The sequence below is a fragment of the Agelaius tricolor genome, unplaced genomic scaffold, assembly GCF_023055355.1.
Source record: "Agelaius tricolor isolate 1412-34295 unplaced genomic scaffold, bAgeTri1.0.p SCAF_2, whole genome shotgun sequence".
Lineage (NCBI taxonomy): Eukaryota > Metazoa > Chordata > Aves > Passeriformes > Icteridae > Agelaius > Agelaius tricolor.
Genome location: NW_027269262.1, coordinates 39736736 through 39762857, shown reverse-complemented (window position 1 = coordinate 39762857; position 26122 = coordinate 39736736). Strand labels below are relative to the sequence as shown.

The 26122-nt window shown below is 35.3% G+C and overlaps 1 protein-coding gene across 1 annotated transcript in view; it reads left to right on the top strand.

Moving 5' to 3' along the window:
* CCDC102B (coiled-coil domain containing 102B) overlaps positions 1-26122 on the top strand; it is a 125263-nt gene that overhangs the window by 16785 nt on the left and 82356 nt on the right. Inside the window, exon 4 of the mRNA XM_071448976.1 lies at positions 9196-9300. Coding sequence (XP_071305077.1) covers positions 9196-9300 — 105 coding nt within the window. The remainder of the gene's footprint in view (positions 1-9195; positions 9301-26122) is intronic.

The following is a 26122-nucleotide window of genomic DNA, read 5'->3' as shown; positions in this document are numbered from 1 at the left end:
AAAAGCAGGCTACTGCTTGTAAAGTAAACAAATCTAGCCCTTCATTGAAAATGTCAAGAGTTCAAGTTTTACCTTGTTTCTTAGTGAAACCTAAATATTAAAGTGTGTTTTTATTGTTTTACTTTTATTTTTTTAATTGACTTGAGCTACAGGTATTAGATCAATTGATTATTACTTAATATGGGATGCTTGTTTATTCCCTGGAATAGAAATTTGACCTCACTGTGCATAGTAGCAAAAGGAAATACTTGTTTGTACATTGTAATTCTCACTCTCCACATGAGTGATGGCTTGTCAAGTTTTGAGAGTTTTGGTTGGCATGTGTCCCTTATAAATTTCAAGCAGTATTCTCCAAGGGATTAGCTGAAATGTGAATTATTTCCTTGAATGAGATCAGAGAACATTTCAAACTCACCTAAACCACTGCATAATGTTTGTATAGATTAATCTTGGTTAGAACTCTAGTTACTATGTTCATCTCTAGTCAAAAAAGGAAAAATAGTTTGATAATTTAGTCGTGTTGGTCCCATCTCAAATATCGTTTTCATTTAGGAATACAGCAAACAGCATCTTGTACATGCAATTTTTATGTAAGGTCATGATTATCTAAGCACCAATATTTTGATAAACACAACAACAACAACCACAACAAGATAATTGAAGAGCCTGCAGTAGAAGGTATGCTGCAAAAAGATGCCCAGTGCATTCAAATTACTTTAGATTTATTCTCTGTTTCTAATTACGGGTAGTACAGAAACCACTTGAATATGACTGGTTTTTTCATTATTAAAAAAAAAAAATAGCCTTCAAGTCACATGCTACTTAAAGGATGCCTAACATTAAAGTTATGACTAAATAGTAATTGAATTATGTTGGAACCAATTATTCAACTTTTGTTTCTGCAGTCAGGAATTTCTCTGAAAACTGCTCTCATCAGATTTGTACAGGAAAGAGTGAAAAGTGTTTGACTTATAGGCAATTTCCAGAAACTGAGAAAATTTTTGGAAGTGGTTAGTATGAAGTAGGCTAGAAAGGAGCCCAAATAAAAAACTGATACTGGATAGTCTGAAAGACCATGATGAAAGAGATCATTTGGTAATTTTGTAGAGTCAAATTACTGAAGTAAGCTATTGAAGCATCTTTTTTGTGCAGCTAAGTTATATTTTATATAGATGTTGGTACATGTTATACCATGAGCATTACTTTTGAAACACAGCAAGCCATAGAAGTAGGAGGGGAATATAGCTGAACAGCAGCTAAAATGAGAAATACAGAGCAGGAGAAGTTGTGAGTGATGCTGACAGAAATTCTGGAGGTGAGGTTCTTTGCCCTAGACAGAGACGGAAGTTTCTCTTAGATTTAAGCAAAAGAGAATGCATAGAGGTGCTGTTGGAATGGGACTAAATTGGGGTGTTCAGGGCACCCAAGGGGTCTGTGCTGAGGGTCTTTGTGGTGTGAGCTAGAGGTGAGGGTCTTAGTCCCAGGCAGATGGAAAATAAAGTCCTTCCACTGTTGCCCATATTATAATAGAGGTATAGGGTCTACATGAAATTATCCATGGCTTGGCTATATATAAAATAAGAGAATATGAGTATTTGTTTCTAAACAGTAAAAGTTTTAAGGAAGAATGATTTGATGGACAATTTATTATTGGTAATTTAATTGGATTTTTCTTTTTTCAGTAAGTAAATAGCTCTCACTTACTGCATTCATCTTATGATGGAAGAGAGGAGAATTTCAGGGAAATTCTGGAAAATTCCCAGTATCTTGATAGATAGGATATTTGCAACTGAGAGATAATCTTAAACTGGCTGTAGACAAAAAGAAAAAACAGGCACTATTTATTACAGTAAATTTTTCAAACTGATGGAGGAGCAAATTACAGATTACATATCTTTTTCCCTAATTTAGAAATCTAGGTTTCATTTTTCTTGCAGGGGCATTTTTTCGGTCTAAGATGCAGCAAACAGGATTCCGGTGGTGAAGGGACAGTTACTTCAATAGTTCCTGATGCAGCAGCAGCAGATAACCACAAATATCTGAGAGGGTTCCCATGAGCTCCTCAATGATCTCTGAGAGGATGCTTGGAAAGTCAGGACAAGACTTAAGCCAGAGCACTTTCAACTTCAACCTGCAGAATGTACTCACAGGGATTTTACCTAGGCTACTCAGAAATTCAGTCAATATCAATATAACTGACAAAATTGAGGAATGGTTCTTACTCAAATATTTTATTTTGAGGTAGGCAAATATATGCCCTGCTACCTTTTGGACAATATGAGGGCTTCTCAATCAGAAATGGTGATAAAATATTGATATATTCATATTAGAAAATATGAGACAAAGCTGCATCAATAATAAACACTGAGATGAGGCTTATACTCTGTTGTAATTTGAAAGGTAGATGACGATATTGATGTTTAGTTTTTATTATTTTTACTGTTTTCACATATTAAATTTGCATATAGAAGATGCATTACTTCTCATCAAGTACATCAAGTGTACATTTTCCAGTGAAAAATGAAGAAATCTTTTTTTTCCTGTGTTTCTCTCAGCTGAAACACTCTTTACTCATAACAAAACTAACAGGTATTTGTATGGACTGGTATGATAGGGTATATGTATGGAGGTTTGCATTTTGAACTACAGATTTTTTAATTCGGCTCTGCAAGATAATAATAAAGTATATGGCTCATTTTTCATGTGCTTTAGTGATTTGGCTGGTCAGGACACGTGGATGCATTTAATATTTCGCCTGACTTTAAAAAAAATAAACAGCATTTTTGTATTTTCTTGTTTTTTAAACAATGGGTGAAAGTCCCTTAGTTTCCAAGTCAGCCTACAAATGGTTTAACATTTGGTTTATATATCAGTAGAACACTGAGAATAGAACAGCACAAAATGTATCAGAAAAAATAATCATACTCTTCTTTGCTTTAAATACTCATGCAAATATTCATGTTTTTCTGGCAAGCCTGCAAGAATGTCTACTTGACAAAATTGTCCTTACATGTTATAAATATCAGACTCTTTATTTATAGCATGTGTTTTTATATCTTCATTATAACAGTCCATTCTAGTTTTAAATTTTTTCCTACATAATTTTCAAATTGTTTTTGACACATGAAAATGTTGACTAAATAAGCAGCACTGTACCTCTTGGTAGACACTGATTGTTTGGACATTCCTCTAGTTTCAATCTTCTTATGAAGATTACAATGAGGAAGGTTAGCATACCCTGCTTCAACAGGGATGCTGGCCCAGATGGCCCACCAGGCTACCTTTTCCATTCCATGGTACTGAAAGAAACTTCCAGTATTTGTTTAGTCATCTTGTTTAGTTTTTCCACATGAAAAATGTAAGTATTTCTTGTTTAAAATGAGATCAAAATGCAGAAACTCTTCAAAATTTTAAAGTAGAAATAAGTGCATGATGTGTTACTGATCTCAAATGTTTAGGTAGGTAAAAGTAGTTCCTCAGTAGTATTCAATTATTTACAAATAATAGGTGAAAGTAGAATTTTAGATAGGCATTATGGATCATTTTCTATGGTAGACATTGATAGAAAATTTGTTTTCCTTGAACAAATAGTAGATTCTCTTGGAGAGGCGGTGTTAATTTTAGTATAATACACAGTCTATATGAAATTGAACTCACAAGAAACTGATGAAAGCAGTGCCAGATTCAGATAGAAAGAAAGATCTTTAAGTTCAAAGGTGATTTTCTCCACCTGACCATGTTCCTCCTATTCTTGAACTTATTTATGTCTCTCTTCATATATTATTTCTGATTGTTGTAAATTTTCATGCTTAAACCTTTTTATATATCTATGGACAACTTCTATTCCTGCATAAATCACTTCTTTTAAACTAGTCATATGCACAAAAGAATTTTCTCTGTGTGCAGACAAGGGGAGAGGAAAAAAAATACTGGTAAATCAGCAACTTTCCATTTAATGTCAGCATAGTGCAATGATATCAGCTTGCAGCAGACTTAAGCATTTGAGTAGAACCAGGAGGAAGAAACATTTGATTACTAAATCTGCTGGTGCTAGGCATTGTTATGAATATAAGCATTCATTAAAAAGTTCCATTTCTTGCAGGGCTTAGTGTCTCAAGATATTGTCAGGCACAATAACATTTATCAAGCTTTCAGTATAGTTGCTGATGGACTAAATGGTGTTCTTGGCAGACTTGCATACAACAGGAAAAAAAACAGAGTAAAATTTTTTTACTGCATTGAAGCATTTGTCAAATAAAATGGTAGCAAACATTTGTCTTCCTTTTCCTGTGGAAAGAGTGCTATGGATTCTAGTAGTCTTTGATTGCACGTTTCAGGTGAAAAAAGAAAAGAATTCTAGAAAATGCCAGACATACTGGAAATAATAAATGAAAAACTGCCCATTGTCACACATGCTAAGTAATAATTTTTCTTGCCAGCAAACATCACACCTGCATACAGCAGTCCTGATCTTGGAAGCAGGAAACCTGATGAGTTTTCTCTAAGACCTTAGGAGCTTTGGCAGTTTTCCTCATGTTCTTACAGACTTCTAGGAGTAGAAATCTCAAAATAAAATTAAAAAAAAATAGAAAATCATTTTTAAAAACCAAAAAAAACAGACTTCCTCCCCTTTACCTCAACAAAATAGGGGTTATTTTGCAAGTAGAAAAGATTCTTGGAATTGTTTTCTATCCAGTTTCACATAATTGTCTTGCTATGTGAAATCCATCTTCCTCTTACACCTTTCTCAAAGAGAAGTGAGCAGTGGAGTGGAACCATGGTGTATCTTCCAAGTTCTGTAGATACAGCTGAACTAAAACTGGAAGTGATTTAAGATAACCAGATTCATCAGCATAACTATTTTCTTCTCTTGTATAACTCATTGATGATGCTTCTGGCTGTATGAGTTTTTTCTTGATCCTGCAACCCAGAAGTTTTTTCTCCCAGTTGTGCTGAGAGACTCTCTTTAAGCACTTGATACCATTTCTTTTAAACCACTGATAAAATATCTTCAGACCCTGTACAACTATGTTACAAATTGTAATGATGTTTCACAATGAATTCAATGAAGGAAAGTGATGCTTTTGCTTGATGTTTGCTTGATCTTTAAGCAGAGCTTGCTTTCAACTCATTTGATCCAATCTACCTAGATGCCATATTTAAGGATGCATGTTTGCATTCCTTCTAGCAGCTGAAGCACATTCCATACTTTGGAAGTTGATGACATCTCATAAATTACCACTGGGAAAAGGGCAGATTCTCTGTCCTTGCATTTCTTATCAATGTACAATAATTTAAAAGATGGTTGGTAAAAGTGCACAATTTTTGAGTTCTCGGCTCTGAAAAGACTGTTGGATATGACATTTTTTGAGAGACAGTATTCCTGTCTGAGTTACAGAAAAGAAAAATTTGCTTCTCGTGCTGAGTTTTCTGAATAACTACGGGGAAGAAATCTGTAAGAATCAAATTCACTTGTGGCTTTATGAAGATTTATGGTTATTTCAATAGGTTTTCTTTATTAGGAGGGTGTCACAGTCCTTAATTCATAATCAACCCGTGGGTTATTGAATTTTCAGTGTAATATACCTCTTGCTTAAATTCTGTAGAATAATTTGTAGCATAGATGAATGGAAATTTTCTCCATGCACAATACAATGAGGATATCAAGAATCCTGAAAATATGTGTTCATTTATCTTGCTTTGCAACATGAAAAAAAGCCCTGCATTGTCATTTTAAAGAAAAAAAGGCATATTGATTTTAAATTTTAATTTTTGATCTGCACAGACTGAAGCAGATATTTTACATTTGCACTTGAGTGAGGCTGCCCGAGGTCCCTATTTTAAACAGGAGTTCTTCCCTCCCTGGGTCACAAGTCTGTAGGCCTCATTCAGCTTGCCTGTAGGCTCTGAGTATAAAGACAGATAGCACTAGAAGCTAATGATTTTCTGTGGTTGTGTAAGATTCAGATTGTACATTTAAAAAAGAAAAAATAAAACTCTTTTATTCTCAGTCAAATCAGTTTTTATTTGAGATATGCAGATTATCTTTCACAGAATGTGCTTTTGGTAAAGAAAATGACAGTTTTGTAGAATAAAAATTTTACAGGGAGAATTTCTGGTTAGTTTGGCAGTTTTTTATTTGTGACATCATTGTCAAATCAGATCAGATCAAAACTACAGGTTTTTTTAACATAATGCTTGTGTTCTGTCCAACTCTATTTTAAAAGCTTCTTTTAAAAAGCTGAAGATTATAGTTCTCTAAATACATTTTCTGACCTTTTCCAAGCTTTATAGAAAGCTGACAAATCTTTGCACTAAAAAAAAAAGCAGAAGGGTGCATAGAATTTCTTCTGTTTACTGTCTGAAATTGTGTTGACTGCTAGATTTCATCTTCATCATCTTTTTTTTTGCATTCATTGCACCTTAATTGTTGCCCTTCATCCTACTCTATCTTAACTAAGGGGAAGGAGAAAAATCTTGTTTCAATAAAACTTTTGGAACCTCAACCACTGTTATATTGCCTTAAACTAAACAAGAGCATTAAGATTTTCCTTTTAATGAACTGTACAAGGTGGAGTTCCTTTTTCTGTGTTTGGTTTTTTCAGGGTTCTGCCTTTCATGTTATTCATGAAATGGTGTAGGTTAGCTCTAAGATGTAATTATCCAGTTTCAAAAGGTCAGTACTCTGTACTTCATTTCCACCATTCACCTTTGCAATTATCCACTTCATTGACACTACCTTGACCTCATTCTATGCTTCCACCATTATTCTGGTCTTCCTATTAAAAAGTAAAATTCAGTGCAAGTCTGTGCAGATATTTTATAGAGAGAAAATATTGACATTTTAAGGGAAAATTAAAAATCTGAAGGTTTTTTCACACGTTGCAAATTTTTTCTTAAGCTTTCCCTTTTCTTTATAAATCAGAATTTGGAGTTTCACACAAGAGCATAATATAGAATGGAATATCCCTGGGCTGCTCTGGGTTAGCTGTCCACTCCCAGCTTCTTGTGCAGCCTGAGCCTCCTTGCTCACAGGGCAGTATAAGAAGCTGAAAATGCCTTGACTTAGTGTAAGCACCGCTCAGCAACAATGAAAATTTCCCTCTGTTATCAACATTATTCTCATTCTAAATTCAGAACATAGCACTGCACCAGCTACTAGGAAGAAAATTAACTCCTATCCCAGCTGAAATCAGGACTGTTAAATATGTAAATTTATCATAGTTATATCTTGGATGCAATGAATTAAAATTTTACAGACATAGGTAAATAAATTTATCTTTGGTATCAGATCTTTGTGTGATAGTCATCCTCTGTTTCATTTTTTGATGAAATTCAATCTTGGATGGTTTTGTGATTTCTCTCTATTTGATGTCTGACAAAAATGAATTTGTATTGATTAGTGTCAACACTGTGAAAATGTGAAATTTCAGGCTTAGAATTTCAGCTCTGTGTTTTGGCAGGTCCTTTGCAAGAAGGCAGGGTTTCTCATGTTCTGGAATTTTCATGGATACTTGTAATAATAAATTCCAACTATAAAATAAATTTCCAACTATTGTACAGAAATTCAGTGGATAGATTTTAAAGACCTCATTTGGAACATGTGAGCATCAAACATTTACTTGTGTGTTGGAGTTAGCAACTTGTAGTCTATCACTCTGGACCCACACAAATACTTTGATGACCTGTGCCCAAAACTGCAGACAGTGCTCAAGGCGAGGCAACACCAATACAGAGCAGAGTGGAACAATCACTTTTACTGACTTCTGATAATCTGAATGAGCTTCTTTAACTTTATTGGGTTTCCAATTGTTTTTCTTTACTCAGAAATAAGGTGGGAACAGACAAGTTTGCAATTTGATTTAGCTAGAGAATGACATTGTCACTATTCATAGGATCAGAATTATGCTGTAACAGCTCATTCTCTTTGCTCTACATTCAGAATCTTTTCATTATTTGCCAGAAATTGATTTTAGAATAAAAGTAACCAATAGAACTGAAAAAGCACACCTCTATTGCACTTTCTAAAGCCTTGTTGGCACAGATATCCTGTTTCTTCAATGAAGAAGTGTCTTACAATGTTTTCAGTCACCATTTTTATCAAACCATTGATTTTAGTTCTCACAGAACTGAAAATTGTAAAAAGCTCTTAAAGTTTTGACCTTTTATTTAATATATTCACAATTCTCTTCTTTTTTCACCTCAATCAAAAGAACTGGAACCTTTTATTTTCACAATTTTTAATCTATGTTAGTCTCTTTTAATCTCCTATTAAGAACCAGTTAATAATAACTTGTTAACAGTAAGTACTTGTCAATAATGATTCTTCTGAAAAATTTTCCATTAGAACTTGATAAGTACCTGTTTTGTGTTATAAACAAAAATTCACTTTACAATATTTTCATTTGAAGTCTGAGAAGTATTTATTGCAGCCTTGACAAAAGCCTCTATGTAGTTGTCTCTGAAGAATAAATCAGTTCTTTGATAATTACTCTATGTGACTTAGTAATGTGTCTTTTTGTTGATATATTTAATTTGTCCTATATAAGGATTTGATGAAAAAAATCATTAAGTTATCCCAAAATAGCATTACAGCATTGGCCATAAAAGATAATATTTCACTTAAGACTATTAATCATGACCACAAGAAAGAGATTAACATGAAAACTTAAAAATCTTTCCTCTGATTATGAGGATAACTGTATGTAGCACTGAAGGTATACTTTAGAACTTCTTCAGTTTAATAAACATTTATTACAATCCTTCTAAATTGTAAACAGAAGAAAAACATGCTGATTTTAGAGAATAAAAAGTGAACTTTGACATTGTCAAGCCAAAATCAATCTCAGTTTTGTTTAAAACACTTTATTATTATTTTAATACTATTTTTCCAGAAATAACAGGAAAAGAATAGGATTTTGTTACCATTTACTGTATAAAAAATTACACATGCTTTACTTTTTTGAAGGTACATTTGATGAGAAATTGACTGTCTTGGTCATTTTCAAATTAAAATATTTAACTTTATGACACACGGAAGACTTACACCTTGGGCTGATTTCTAAGGTGTTGACCTTACTCTGAGTTGAAGCCATTTGCCTCACCCAGTGAAAACCAGGGGGTTTTAATCAGATTATTCCTCTTTCTTTTTCTTTCTTTTTTGGTTATTCTTCCTCCTACCCTCAACCTTCCCAGATGGAAAGAATGCAGTGTGAGAATGCCTCTGAATGGGGAAAGAGAGAGCAACTAGAAGAAGAAAAACAAAGTTTGGAAGAAGAGACCAGAAAACTCAAAATGCAGGTAAAAGAAATTCAGGAACTTCTGGAGATGAAAAAAAAAATAAAGCAACACTAACTAAATTGAGTTGTGATCATTAAAATACACAAAGTAGGCTTTTGGTAAATATCAGCTTATTTTTACTTACTTTAGTATTATTACTTAGTTGGATTATTTGGGGAGCATTCACACCCAAAATTACTATTTCAAAATGTCAAAAAGTGTCCATAAAGCAAAGATTATACCAGAGAAAGCAGCCCTTACTGCATCCCAGACTTGAGCAATTGGACCTCAGTGGCTTAGAATTTCTGCAGGGTACAGAAACAGAAAATATTTTCTGTTCATTTTTAAAAGGTGCAGGGAGAAATGACAAGTATAACAAGACTAGGAAGCAAAAGTGAAGATTGGGAGGAACAGAAGAGATTAAGTGAGCTTTGCAAGCTACAGAGTTCTGATGAAGGTCAAAGCAAAAAAATAACTGTGAGACAAATCATTTCCCTGTCTTGTTGAACATCAAATCTCTTCTTAGGAGAGGGAGAACTGAAAGAAGCGCCTATTCCTTATTTTTTTGTGCCTCCAAAGATCTGTTCATTTATTGTCCTGCTGAAAATGTCTTGATAATTTATTCAAAGACCCTTAGCTGAGCATATTTCCTTTATTTTATGGATTTTAATGCTGATAACTAAATAGTAATCCAGAAGGCTCCCACTTTCATTGAGACTCTGAAAGTTCAGAAAAGAGAAAGTAAAAAGGCCCCCAAACCCACCAATCAATCACTAAATGTATGTATCCAATGCTATGAGGTGTGTAGTGAAAAACAGCAGCTTTTTTTTTTATTTGCCTGAATAACAAATCATTTCATCTAATTTATGTGCATTTGCTGCTGAATAATGACAGCTAAGTAACTAGATTTAGGGTTTAGTAACTAGGTAATTTCTCTTGGGAAAGACTGAGAGAGAGGTTTTATACTTGGTAGCTGTTAAATGTAATCATAGGATTTTTCTGTTTCCATCATGACTGAGTAATAGCAAATGGAAGCTCATGCATATAAGCCTAACATATATTACATAACATACAATGGGTTTTAGCTTTTCTTTACTACTATTTATTTTATGATAACATATACATATCATATCATACCATATCACATCAGTATTTTCTTGATTTATTTGTAATGCGAGTAACATGAGGTTGGAGATATGGCCAGAAAGAGGCTCATCTGCTTAGGCATATTACTATATTTCAAATCTCTGCTGCTTGTATGTCTGTGCTGGCTTGTTTATGTGTTTGGTTTTGTTTTAAAAAACAGTTAGTTGCATAGACAATTATTAGATATCTGTGATCAAGTCTCTCTGCTAGTAGCAGCTCTCTCCATTAGTAAAGCACCCCTATGTCTGATTTACAACAACTGCAAAACATGGAATCACCAGAAAGTCAGACTGGAATGAACCTCATGAGATCTTCAGTCCTACCTCCTGCTCAAAGCAAGACCAGCTCCGAAGTCAGATTGAGTTATGCAAGCTTTTGTCTAGTGAGGTCTCAAAAACATCCAGGTCTGCATGACCTACTCTGGGCAGTGGGTTTGTGATGGCTTGATCCCAGCTGGCAGTGAAGCTCCCACCCAGCCTCATTCACTCCCCAGCAGTGTCTTGGGGGACAGAATTGGAGGGGCAAAATTGAGAAAAAAACTTACGGATTGAGATAGAGACTGATTAATAACTGGGAAGGGGGAAAAGGGAAAAGAAAGGAAAAAAAAAACAAGTGATGAAGAAGGGACCAACACCACCACCTAGCCAGTCTCTAAGCAACAGCTGCTTTGGAAAAAACATCACCATGTCATTGCAAGGGACTCTTCCTTCCCAGGTGTAAGACTTCGTCACTGCTAAATTTCACAAGGTTCTTGTTGGCCTCCTTCAACTTAACAACAGAACTTCTTGATCGCACCTACAGGCAAGGATATTGCCCCTGCCTGCCCCAGCCTCAGAGGGACACAGCAAGACCTTGATAGGAGCATTTTCCCTCCAGAGTGGTGAATTGAGCGCGTGATGTGTTTAGGCTCCATTTAGGCTGGGAACCATGCCCTTCATCATCCCCACGGCTGAGGTCTCTTGCAGTCTTCAGCAATGTTTCCAGCCCAATCTCCTAGCCAGAATCTGGCATAGAATCCTAAGCATTCTTCTAACTGTGTCCAAGGTTCCTGGCCTCTGGCTGCAGAGAGCAAGTGGTACCACCAAAAACTTCTGTGACCACCAAAAGGTCTCCTGTAACACCCAACACCCATTGACAACATGATTAAAATTAAAGAGCAACAGGATTAAAGTGCTGTGGCAAACCCTTAATGAGAAAGTTAATCTTGCTGCTATTAAATGGAAAACAGGTGTTAAGAAAGGAAAGTGTTCCTTTTTCAAGGATTCCATCCTAACTAAATTTAGGTGGAACCTGTCTACTCCTTTTTAGATGCATCCTAATGTCATTGTTGAACCTTGCTAAATTCTGAGACTGTTTCTGATTTTCTCTAATACTATAAATAACCTGAAAACAATTGCTTTGAGTTCTAGTTCAAGACCCTTTTATTTCTGGGTAGCTTCAAGTTCAAATAAAATAACATTATAAACAGGGTTAGAGTAGTAAAAAAGAATGACTGCTGTAATGTGGGTGATGGTTAGATGTCTATGTCAGCAGAAATTGAAACTAAAGCTATTTAAAGGTCTTTGTGCATCTTTATGTGTATGATTATGGCTTTATTCAGCAAGTAGAAATAAGACATACAGCTAATTTTTTGTAGAGTGAATCCCCAACCAAGACACAGTTGCCTAGTATTCTACTTTTTTTCCAAAACTTCTATTTGTGAGATTATTTGGATCATCCATAATAGTTGTTTAAAACCATATTCAGTGTTATTAACTGATATATGGCTGATTTGTACTTTTTGAGGATATAAGCAAACAATTGCAACATTTTTTATTTAGTAATGGTTTTAGTAGTATTAAAACATGGTATCAATACACAGAAATTAAATCCTTACATCCTTGTCTAAACAGTTTCATGGTGACAGTTATCTTGCTCTTTAATATGTATACATACCTCCATAGGACATAGAATTTGTGCTATCTCTTGCCACTCATAGTAGTAAACCATGTAGATTGAAGTTCTGAATATATAATGTAATACTAATTATGTCTTTCAAAAAGCGTAAGTCCTTAATATTATTCTTAGCTGGCAGTAGGTTGGTTTAAAATGTTTCCACATGCAGTTTTTGAAAGGTTAAGTTCCGTTGTACAAGATGAACAGAATTGATGAAACAATTGGGACCAGACATTGTTGCTGTGCAGTTTTATTGATTGTACCTCTTGAAATGGAAAATACCATTTAAATTAATAGATGTATTATTTGACTGATATCATGATAACAAATACTAAATGGATCTAGCTGGTTCATCTAGGAAAGGATAGCATGAAAAAACCCGCCTTGTTGATGGTATAAGTCAATACCCAAAACATGATTTTTATGGAAAAACATTTTCTCTTTCATCTGTGAATATGACCTTGAAACAAACTTATAAATTCATTTTGAGGAATATTCACTATTCTTTTGTATTATCTCTAATAATTATGGTAAATAGCTGGCTATGAAATATTAAATTAATGGAATATGTTCATGGACATGTTAAATTAATGGAATATTCAGGGGACCTGAATATTGAATTGTGGAGCTTGTGGATGCGTGAAATAATTTTTATTTTAAGTTTGATTTCTATCTATAATATGATAAGGTTATCATGTTGTTAGCAAAAAAACCCGTACATTTGTGGGCTTTGTGAGAAGAGCTTAGGAGCTCCCCCATCCCAGACACAAGCAGCTCCAGGTGGCTCCAAAGGAAACCCACTGGCCAAAGCTGAGCCAATGTGAGAGAAACAACCCTGCAGACACCAAGGTCAGTGAAGCAGGAAGGGGAGGAGTTCTCTGGGAGCCAGAGGATGGATTCCCATGCAGCCCATGGTGCAGACCAAGGTGAGGCAGCTGTGCCCCTGCAGCCCTGGAGGTCCATGGTGGAGCAAATGGCCATCTTACTGTCCATGCCTGACCCTCTGCTGGAGCCTGTGCTCCGAAGGAAGGTGCAGCCTGTGAGAGCACATGCAGGAGCAGGCTCCTGGCAGGAATCTCAGACCCCAGGGGCCCCACTCTGTAACAGTCTTTCTTAAAAGTCTTACTGCATAGAAGGCTCCCATCCTCAACCAGTCCTTGAAGAACTGTAGCCTGCAGGAAGAAACCATGCTTGAGCAGTTTGTGAAGGATTGTATCCCATGGGAGTGACACCCCTCACTCTGATACAGGGGAACAAGTGAGGAGGAAAGAGAAGCAGAGAGAAGAATGCATCCTGACATTCCCCTTTTGTGCATAGACAGAAGAGGTAGTGGAGAAAATGAGTAAAGAAGTGATGTTGAGCCTGACAGGAAGGGTGAGAAGGAAGATTATTTTAGTTTTTTCTTTGTTTTTAACCATTCTACTCTATTTTTATAACAGGTAATATATTAAATTTTCCCCTAGTGAAGTCTATTTTTGTGAAGTAAATTTATCTCAATCCATGAAACCTTCTCTCTTCTTTTCCACTCATGTCTTGTAGAGGAAAGGTGTGAAAGAGCAGCTGGGTGGGCATCTGGAATTCAGTCAAGGTCATCCCATCACAGTGTCAGAGGTGGATGTGTTCCTCACATTTCACAGGCAAAAGTTACTTTTAATGATGCAACTTCAATGAGGTTGATTTTCCTTGCATTTTTAAAATATAGGAAGATTATCCACTGTCTCCTTTCCCTTAGACCTTTTCCTTTCCTCCCTTAGAAATGAAAGGGGTACTTCCTAGGTTCTTCCTAATTATGTGAGGTATTTAATGATGGTTTTCTTATATGCAGAAAATAATTCATCTGCTTCATAGCCATGAAGTCCTCCTAACACTATCACTGTGTAAACTCTAATTTTTATAGATACAAAGTTTTGGTGTAGGAATAGGAACAATGTGAATGACATTCTTCCTTACTTTAACTAAAAAAGAAAACAAAACTAGTAAAGGCTATAAGACTAAATTGCTGCTCCCTAAATCTATATTTTTAGTTCAGCAAGAAATCAAAGTTCAAGCATTCCCTTTTCTTTAAAATCTAGAAAAATCAAATTAAGAAAAAAATCCAAAATAAAAACCCTCTTTCTCTGCACATCTCTAAAGAAGTTATAACACAACTGTACTCACTTTCAGATTTATTTTTTAATAAAGGCTAGACCACTAAAGTAGCACACTTTTATTACTTATTACTCAGCCTTATTACTCTGAGCTCCCCAGAAATGTATCACAAGTTATTAATTAAAACAGCTTTTGCAAATTCAGTTGAAAAATCAAATTTAAGAAGTAGTCAAGAAAAAGAAATGGAGCAAGATAAGATGAAAACTGCTGCAGCGGCATAAACATACCTTTACATTTTGGTTAAAAGACAAAATGTGACTTTAAGGCAAATTCTTTCATCATCCCCACTTGAATTGGTATTGCTTTAATTCGGACTGATTTTGTACACATTAATTCTTTCTAAAGGAAACCATGTGGGAATTTCTACTTCAGGTATTGACAGTCCTTGCTCTAAGCCCTGAGAGAGTGGATATGGCTGGAGCATTGAAGTTTTTGGGATGGCCTAATGCCACATGTGGACTAAGGGCCACAGCAGCAGGAAAAATCTTGACTCCTGTGTTTGTGTTTTGTCATTTTTACGTTAACTTTTGCTGCTCTGCCCTGATTACCGACTTCTGCCGTGCTCAATTCAGGGTGTGAGTAGGGCCAAATGCAAAAGAGTTGCAAACTGCTTCCTTGTCAACAGTGAGCACATCCAGAGAGCGTGTAGATGTGATCTGTCTGTGCACTCTCTGAATGGCTGGGGAGTGATGGATGCATTTTGAGAAGGCACCACAGTACAGAGGAGGAGTTTTATGATTTGCCTGGATGATAAGAGAGGAATTTAAATACTTAGGGGTTATATTAATTGCCATGTGTTTCATTCCTGGTTTTCTGTCATGGATCTCTTGGACTGAGTTGTATTTATTTTTTATTCTTCATCAGAACAAAACTTGAGAAGAGATGGAATTATGGTAATATTGTTAAACCTTTTGATATTCATCTAGCACTGTTCAACCAGTGGAGAAATAAATTTGTTTCAACAAAAAACCACTGGGGCTGGTTGTTGCAATGATAAAAGAGTACAGGCTGCACAATTTGCTCCCTAAATGGATTTCTAAAACACAATATATTTTGTCAGAATTACAACATGGAGTACTGTTGTTATTATATGTTTGTTTTCTAATTACTTTCTGGTGAAATGCTCATTTCAATTCCTTAGAAAATTGTCTAAATTATAGGGCTAAAACTAATAAAAATATAGCTTTACAGATATGTTTCCTCTAGCAAATTATGCTGATATTTAATAAAAGTCAGGGAAAAATTTACTGGATTACAAACTGTTATGGATCAACACTCAGCACCGTACTTTTCTCACCAATTTTTTTCCAGTTTCAAAGATATTAAATTCAGAATTCCTGACAAGAAAAGCTGAAAGTTCAAGAACAGATTTAAAAATTAATCTCTCATTTGCATCTGACTAGTGGTATAACTTTAGGAGCATTAATATGCTTCAAATTTTTCATTTAACTTTATTATTTTATCACCCATTTTCTAACTTCTTGAATGGACCTGTAAATTGTAGTGATACATTTTTCAAAGTTCTTATAAATATTTTTTAATTACACATTTTATTGTGATAATGGAAACCAGAAAAGCTATATGTTTTTTTGATGCGTGTGTATAATTAGCTATTCTATATTTATTCTTTCTTTTTAGAACAATATTTTTATTTCACTTTTATTTCACTTTATTTCACTTTTATTTCACTTAAGGATAATATCTTTAGTACTGTTCTGTAGTTTCCCAACCCTGTTGCACCATCTCCCTCCCTGTTTTTTCCAGTCAATAGGGAAAGCTTGCTTTAGAAAAGCCAGTTACTTTTTTTTTTTTTTTTTTTTTACAGAGTAGCATGAGAGTATTTGAAGGCCATCAGAATAAAAGTTCATCTAGCCCTATATCCCATTTCTGACATTGACCAAAAATGGATATGTACAGAATACTTACTAAGAGCAGCAGGAATACTGTCTCAGAGAACTGTCATGGGCTCTTAGCAACTCATGTCTTAGAAGTTTCCAGAATGAGATCAGTGTTTTTCAACTCTAATGCTTCTTACTGAATTTTGTTTGGTAATTTTTATGAATTATTTTGGAGCACACGTTAATTTTTAACATCCACTATGCCCTGTCACAAAAAATTGTAAATTTAGCTGCACATTAGTAAAATATTTACATTGTTTTCTTTACATCTACTTTTACATTTTCATGATAGTGAAACAGAAAATGAATTCAGTTCCCTCTTTCTTCACACCATCATTGATATGATCTTCCAATACCATGGAAACTGCTCAATTATTCCTCTCTTCTTTCCCTTCTCACTTATTTCTTCCTAATTTAGTAACTAGGTATTCCTGTATGTAAGGGCCTTTTTTTATGTCAGCTAAGTTTCTCTAAGAATCATTGTGGAAGATCTTTGTTGAATGCCATTTGAAGGCCTGCCAAGACCTCTGATCTAGCAGAGTCAGTTTATTGACTCATTCAGAAAACTGGCATAAGTTATTAAGACCTAAGATTTTTTGAATAAAAATTGTTTTGATTCTTCCTCAATAAATCATATTTGCCCATGCCTCATGTTATTTGTAACTAAGAATGTCAATATCAGTTCTTTCTGGGCTTTTTTATACCCTCTTGAAGCACTTTAAAAATTGTCCTTGTGTTAGCTGTTTCCTAGGCTTTTTGAATTCTTGAATGTCTGATATCTCATCCCAGGAATTTTTAACTACCCATTTTGTCTCCTTGATTTATGACAATGTTCAGTTTGAGATAGGTCCTCTGATCTAACGCATATATATATGTAAAATATGGGCACAGAATTATTTATTTCCATGCTTCTCCCATGTGAATACAGAGGAAACTCATGTTTATGTAATTGTCAATAGACTATGAAGTTTCTTGCTGTTGAATTGTTAGAAAAAGAATTAATAATAGTTTTTATAATTTCTGCAAGTTGTTCCTCCTATCCTATTTGGCTTCTACTAGTTATCTTTATAAAAGTACTGCCAGATTTTAAGATCTATTTTTCCCCCTTGTAAAAAGATAATTACACTATTCATGTGAAAGAATATTTTATATAGTTCCCTTATGAAATAAGCACAGTAAACCGTATCCTAGAATATATGTATGTGAAATTGATTTAACTTTCTTCTGCTCTATTGTCAGATTTGAATATGCTTTCAAATTGTTCCCAAAATCTGTAATAAGATAAAATCCTGATCTTTAATTCTCTTTTTCCCCCCATTTTATTAATTCCTAAAATATTTTCTTAACATTATTGCTGTTAATAGAAGGTCAGGAATTTTACTAGGGTTTTTTTTTTCTTTTGTCTCATGATTAAGTTGTCATTTGGTAAAGGGGAAAATGTGCGTCCAAGTGTGCCAATGCTCTGTTCAAGTTTCATTCCTTTGAATCCAGCCTGTCAAATCTGATTAATCAGTGATTAATCTTTTCAGTTACATCGAAATTTTGGCCCTGTGTGAAATATTTGAAAGCTTGTCTCAGTTGGCAAGGTACCTTGCTACAGTTACTGAATATTTTAAAATACTTCCTCTGATTCAACTCCATCTTCTTTGAAGTAGCAGACTTTCAAATTCACTTGTTACAAGAAAAGGAGTTGGACTTTTCTTTGTGGGGGCCTTCTAACTAAGGATATTCTGTGATTCAAATTACTTTTTAAGAAAAATTAAAAAAAAAAATTAAAAAGTAAGGAGAGGCTAATTCAGCCTTCAATTTGGGATGTCTTTTAACAGTCTTGGAAAAAGAACAAAAGGAATTGTTCCTCAGCAATATCAGTCTCAAAAATCCATGCTCATGGATTTGAACATTTTTGATATTTGGAAATTTCAGTTCTTTAAACAGTCAGCAGTAGATGTTTGGAATATTTTGTGCTTTGCCTTGCCGTGCTATGCATAGCCCATTTCTTTCAGAACAGTTAGCTTGGGTTATTGTGCTCATTGAAGAGATCATGGCTCAGCTGTCCCTGATCTGCTCGCACTTTCTAACCCTTTTAGCCAAGTTTGTGTATTAATATGTCTCTATGTCAACCTTCATAATGTTTCTTATTCCTTCTTTCTTTCCTTTTCCTTCTTCCCTCCCTCCCTCCCTCTCCTCCTCCCTCCCTCCCTCTCCTCCTCCCTTCTTCTCTTACTCATTAATCCCTTCTTCCCTTCCTCTTTTACTTATTTATCCCAGTATATCCAGCTCAAGAAGTGGGACAATGCAAATCTCATGACATTTAACAAAACCGAGTGCAAGGGGCTGCACCTGGGTCAGGGTAACCCCAGTATCAACACAGGCTGTGGGATGAACAGATTGAGAACAGCCCTGTGAGAAGGACTTGGGGCTGCTGCTGCTGGGTGAGAGGCTGGACATGACCCAGCAATGTGCTCCTGCATCCCAGGAAGCCAAAAGTGCTACATCCAAAGCAGCATGGCTAGCACAGCAAGGGAGAGGTCTCTGCCTCTCTCCTCTGCTCTGCTCTGAGATCCCTCTGGAGTGCTGCATCCAGCTCTGGGGTCCTCAACACGAGAAAGACATTGAGCTGTTGGAGCAAGCCCAGGCCACCATGATCAGATGGATGAAGCTCCTCTTCTACGAGGCATGGCTGAGTGAACTGAGTTTGTTCAGAGCTGGAAGAGTGGGCTCCGGGGTGCCTACTTGCAGCCTTCCAGTATCTAAGGTGGGCGTACAAGGAAGATAGGAAAGGACTTTCTACAAAGATGCGCAGTGACAGAAAAAAGCGGAATGGCTTCAAACTGGAACAGAGTAGGTTTGGATTAGATATTAGGAAGCAATTCTTTATTATGAGGGTGGTAAGGCATGGAACAGGCTGCCCAGAGAAATTGCGGTTGCCCCATGCCCAGAAATGGTCAAGGCCAGGTTGGATGGGGCTCTGGGCCACCTGGTCTAGTGAAGGATGTCCCTGTCTATGCCAGGGGTTTGGAATCACATGATGTTTTAGGTTCCTTCCAACCTAAACCATTCTATGATTCTATGAATATAGGGAAAGAGTAATCTAAACCTAATTGAAAATAGTGGAAATAGTCTAGTATTTCTTCATTAGACCTTATTAAAAAAAAAAAAAATCACAATAATTTGTCGCTTGAGAATTTCATAATAATTTAGTCCTGTGCCAAAGAAGAGAACAGAAATACAGCTTTTATTTTGTTATTATTTAAGGTAATTTTGTCAAGATTCAATGAAGACAAGTAGTGCCCTAACAGCATAAATACTTGTCTATGGATTTGAACACCTCTTGTCTGACCTCATCTCTTCCATACGCTTTGCTTTTCTCCATTTAGGAATATTGATGTCTTTGCCTTTCTCTGTTCCAGAAAATTTGTGATGAAGGAAAATAATAGTTTATGTAAGGTGACCAAAGTTATTTCTCTACCTAAAGGCAAATTCCTTTTTTTCTGTTTTTTTTTTCTTTTTTTTTTAAGATGCTTTGACCAGAATTTTATTTCTACTTGATGATACTACAGATATTCTTTTCTTATAGGCTGAAACTGCACTTCTTATTGCAAAAAATTGTGAAAGAATTTACCTTTTTTTTTTTTGTAAGGGAATAACATCAAATATTTCTAATATCTTTGTTTAATTATAGTTGGGAAGTGAATATGTTAAAAAACAATTTCAAGACATTCTCAAGCTGTGTTGACATATAACATAATTGCAAAGGAAAATAAATAGTCTTCAACATTATTTTACCTATTATCTACACACAGAAATATCAATCATGTAGTCATTTAGCAGGAAGTCTTAGATAACACAACAAATCCTTACTCTCAGCCATACATCTTAAATAAATAAATAAATAAGGATATTTATTTTCACATTATCAAATGTGTAGTACAAATGAATTGCAACCATGTTGGAAGATGCAATTTCTTTAGTGCCAGATATTTAATAGACTGTTTTACACCTTGCTTAAGCAGGTTGTAGAAACCCTTACAAATGTTATCTTAGAAAACTTCTTACCGTCCTAGAATTTGCAAGAGGTCCTTGTAATTTTGCAAGTGATTAGTCTCTGGAGACTGCTTTTTTTTTGGCCACTGTTGTAATGGCTGTAAGTATTTAGAATCCAGAATTCCTCTTCTGTTGCACTACAGTAATTTCAGTGTCAGCATCAAAACCAGTATGTTAACCTCTACTCCAATATGTCAGAGGGGCACCCATTCCCTAAGGGAAACAGAGTCAGGAGCTGAGCAGCACTTTTACTTTTGGTTTCCAGCAGAGCATTTTGTCCAAGCTTTATTTAAGGCCCTTTCTAAAAGGGGAGCAGGGGCATGCCCTCAGCTATACTGCCTCTAAATTGGCTCAAAGCCCAGGCAGCCCAGCCTCTGCCCTTGGAGCCCCTCTGTCCATCACTTAGCATCAAATGACTGTATCTGAATTAGAACTTGGCTGAGGCTGTAAAACTGTTGAACAGTGATAGTTTCAGCCCAGCCAAATTCACCAAAATAATAAGTTCCTTCTGTTTAGACTGATTAAATGTGAGGTTGCTTTTTTTGTTTTTGTTTTTTATGAGTTTTTTGGTTTTGTTGGTTTATTTGTGGATGGGGTTTTTTGTTTGATTTGTTTTGGTAGTTTGTTTTTGGGGTTGTTTTTTTTTTTTGGTGTGTTTTGGTTTTTTTGTTATTTTTTTGTGTTTGTTCGTTGTTCTGGTAAACTAATCAATTAATAACTTTTATGTCATGTTGAAGGTCAACACTGGTGATGGCTGACCTTCAAATGGAAATGACTGTAATGGGCTCCTGTATAGTTGAGTGGAAATACCTTTTACCAAGTCTAATGGCCTAGAACTGATAAGTTTAAATCAATTACTCTACATTCACACTCTTGTGGTTTTATGATTACTAGGTGTAAAGGTATCTGCAGTTCTGAATTGTCTTAGACATTTACAACTCATCACACGGCACACCATGATTGAAGAAGGTGCTTTTTCGTAAGTAATATTTCCAGCTAACTAAGTGGAAGTTAATGCTTTTGGCAGTTCTGCATCCCTGGCTCCCATGGTATAAGGCAGATCAATTTACATGAAGAATATTGTTGGTAAAATCTGAAAGGTCATGGTACTCAGACATACCTAATAGTCTGCCTTCTGAAAAATCAATCTGTCTGCATTGATTAGGTGAAGAAAGCTATTGATGTTTCTGTTTGTTTCAGAAACTGATGGTTGTGCTCAGTGGAAACTTTATTTTCATTGACCTTACTGGGACTTCTTAAGTCTAATAAATAAAATATTTCATTTTATATACAAGAATAATCTTTATTATTTAAAAAATACTGACTCCATAAATTCAAAAATTTTAGGAAAATGTCCTATAAAGAGAAAGAACATAAGGTCCTAGAGAAAAATAATGAGACATTTTAAATTTTTTTATTTCCCAACAAAGCTAGATTTGACTGTACTCTTTTCTGTTTTCACAATGCTCCACAAAAATCTTGTAGCTTATAAACTGTTCCATTTGTTTCCATCAAGATGTAATAAAAGCTTCAATAATGTAAAAAAAATTGCGGTGTTCATACTAAAAGATGAAGGATAGTGGAGATAATAAAAAGCCTTGAATGCTTATGGGATTTTTTTGATGAATGTATGCATCCCCTGAAATAGGAATAGAAAAATGTTAAAGAAACTATATGCCCTGACACCATTGTGACTACTAAGTGATTAGGTAACAAAGGGTTGGAAAATATGTTTTCTGAATTTCTAGTAATTTTTCCAGTATATTAATTAGTTCTTATCCAAGCAAAAACTATTTTCTTCCAAGTGCTTATTTTTCTGAAATGTTTCAGGTAATGCAATTTAGCCTCTAATTTTTTAAAAAGAATTTATTACTAGTGACCTAAATACATGATGACAAATCACAAGAGGTTTTTAAGACCTTTCTGAGTGTGTGGTTCTTACTAGCTTCTAAATGCAGATAAGTTAATTTCACCGAACAGCGGATGCAACTCACACAGAAATGTTAAATCAAATGCTTCAGGATAAGCCTATATTAAATTTCATAAGAACCAATCAGAATCATGTGCATGAAGCAGAAGTTTTACACTTTGGAATGCTGAAGGTCAAATGCCAATCAAAGAGAAGTTGTGAAAACTGGAGTTTATGAGGAAAAATGTCTAGAAATAGTTTCAAATTCTTCTTATTCCTCACATGGAAAAAAAAACCAACTCTGTTTTTTCTTTGTAAAGAAAAAAAGAAAACAAGATTTTTCTCTAAATACTGGATCTGATTCCCTAACTTGCATACAGTACTTTAGAAAAATAAAATATATTCTATATAATTTTTTATAATTTTCTGAGTAGGTATATTTATACTACGCATTTGTGTTTTGTCCATTATAAAAATGTGTTCACATACTGAAAAAATAAAAAAGAATCAATTGATGAAAAAAACCCCTCCAAAATATCTATAATTAAAACAATGTAATATTTTAAATGGAGTTTTAAAAAATATTGGTGTTCAATCTTGTACGCCAAGACTTCACTTGTTCTTTCTATTCTCCAAATTATTAAATGTTTAAATGCATAAATAGTCATACAAAACTAGACACAGTGAAAATTTTTACTTATTTGAGGCTTCTTGCTTTGAACCAAGAAGAAGAAAACAGAATTATGCTATAAAATAATACAGCTTTAAAAATTATTGTAAACATGTTTGGATTAAAAGCACATTCCACTTTAGGCTGTTTTATGAAAACAAAGAGTTGTTAGCTGGTGTGTTGTAAATGTACATTTTATTTTAAATAAGCTTCTTTGGGGTTTGAATTTTTTCTGCATAGAAGGTAAAAATAAGTTTTCTGAAGAGGGGTGAGCCAAGGAGGGAACAAAATTTAGGATTTTTTTTATCCTAAAACATTGATATGAACGACAAAGCAATTTAAAAAATACAGCTATGTTACATACTCCCAAGTAGCATATATGGAATAATAGAATCAGAGAATCATAGGATGGTTTACGTCGAAGGGACCTTAAAGACAATTTGGTTCCAACTCCACTGCCATGGTCAGGGACAATTTCCAATAGACCAGTTTGTTTTGTTTGTTTGTTTAGAGCTCCATTCAACCTGATTTTGAGCACTTCCAGGGATGTGACCTCCACAGCTTCTCTGGGCACTGTCCCAGTGCCTCATCACCATCACGGTAAAGAATTATCAGAATATCTAATCTAAACCTACCCTCTTACCCTGAAGCCATTCCCTCCTGTCCTGTCACTACACATCCCTGCAGAAAGTCCCTCTCCATCTTTCTTGTAGGCTCCCTTCAGGTCCTGGAAGCTTACAATTAGGTTAGCCCAAAGCCTTCCCTTTCCCAGATTAAATACTCAGCTTATCCTCATAGGAGAGGAGCTCCTTTCCTCTAATCAACTTGGTGGCCTCCTCTGGACTCACTCCAGCAGCTCAATGTCTTTCTCATATTAAGGACCCCAGAGCTGGATGGAGCACTCCAGGTGGGCTCTCACCAGGGCAGAGCAGAGCAGAGGGGCAGAATCCCCTCCCTCTCCCTGCTGGCCATGGTGCCTTGGATGCAGCCCAGGGCACATTTGGCTTCCTGGGATGCAGGAGCACATTGCTGGGTCATGTCCAGCCTCTCACCCAGCAGCAGCAGCCCCAAGTCCTTCTCACAGGGCTGTTCTCAATCTGTTCATCCCACAGCCTGTGTTGATACTGGGGGTGGCCCTGACCGAGGTGCAGCCCCCTGCACTCGGTTTTGTTAAATGTCATGAGATTTGCATTGTCCCACTTCTTGAGCTTGTACAGCTCCCTCCTGGATGTCATCTTGTCCTTCAGGTGGATTAACTGCACTGCTCAGCTTGGTGTCATCTGCAAATTTGCTGAGGGTGAACTCAATTCCTTCATCTTTGTCATTAATGAAGCTATTAAATGACTCTGGTTCCAGTAGAGACCAGCGCAGAAAAATATAATTTGGTTTTATAAATACTAATGGTAGAAATAGAAACAATAATGTTTTGTAGTGCTGGAGAATCATAGGAAAATTGTGAACCATCCAGTTCATGGCATGTTCCAAAACACGGGCACATTGATGTGAGTTCAACTTTCTTACATTTTCAAGCAGTAAATCAGCACAATAACAGAACCAGAAGTCTTTACAGGTGCTTTTTATGAACACTAAAATAGATACTATGCAATCACTTGTCTGCCTGTTGTGATCTCTTACCTACTGGATGTATTTTTCCTTCAACACAATAATTATTATATATTCAGATATTCAGTATCTTAAATTAAATGAGTGGTCTGTGTATAAACTACTGAGCTGTGGATTTGGACTAGTAGAAGCAGGCTGATAGAGTCCACCATGTAGGCTGTATTACATACAGTAAATACTGTATGTAAATCAGTATTTCCTATCTACCTTTCAACTGTGGACAAAATATTTGAATTTGTATTTTTCTTATTTTTAAACAGTGCTGCTGGGCTAAGGAACTTGCACTGGAGTATTTGTTGAGTTTGGCTCCAGAGAAAGAGGAGCTGTTTCATAAGATCAGCTAAATTGATATTTAGAAATGTCACCCGTGATACGGCGGCCTTTTCTAATATATCCCTAGGCAAATATAACCTTTCACTCAAAATTTTTGTTGTTGAAATTATGTACTTGTATAGTCTATTTCTTATTTGGAGTCCTTAATATTTAGATGATTTTACAAAAAAAAAAAAAAAAATTAAGCAGATCTACCTTTTTTTTTTGCCTCTCAACATCATTGATTTATTGATTCCTACTTGTATATATGGTAGAAAGTATGTCCTTAGCATGGTAGGAAATGGTTGAGCAGAATTTGAATGTTTGATTGAACAATTCCTACTGAGAAGGGGGAAAATAGGCCATATTAGATTGGGCAAAAAGGAATTTTTGGTGTGAGAAACATATGGGAAATGGTGGAAAGCATGCATACTAAATAAAAAAAATGTATGATATGGTGCTATCTTTCTATGCATTGTCCTCACAAGACAAGAGGAATGCTGCAATAGTTTAATCTTAAAACTTTTTTATTTTTTCTCTGTATTGTGTCCTCTTACCTTTTGCCCCAACCTGCTGCAAAAAACTCCCCCGATGATACCAACAAATGTTGACAGGAAAATTATGCTGCTTTAGAATAGTCCTTGGGTAAATTGCTCAGGAGACCTGTCAAAAATGCCTTACAGTTCTCATAGCACAGATATTTAAGTTACCTTCTGGGTGATCTGGGGGAAGAAGAGTGCTACAATAGAAATATTACTCTGGCTTTGGATATGCTCTGTAAATTGCTTATTGTGAATTCTTTCCACCACACTGTGCTAACTGAATTGCTTCTAGGAATATATAAAAATTATACCATTTTGGGGTGGTTTTTTAACCCTTTGTGCCAGGTAGCATTTCCATGTTTTTACTGCAAAACTCCAATGATCAGTGGGACAGAAAAGTTTAATATGTAAAAAAAAAAATTAATAAGTATGAATATATTAATATGTTGTGCTAATATAATGTGCTAATGTGTATTTAGGACAACTGTATGAAATTGCTTACACAAGCAATCTAGATGGGAACGTCGCTTTTAACTTTTCCGTATGTAATAAATATACAGCAGCTGTGTGGAATTGGTAAACTGAGCTGGATTAATGTATGCATTAGAATATATGA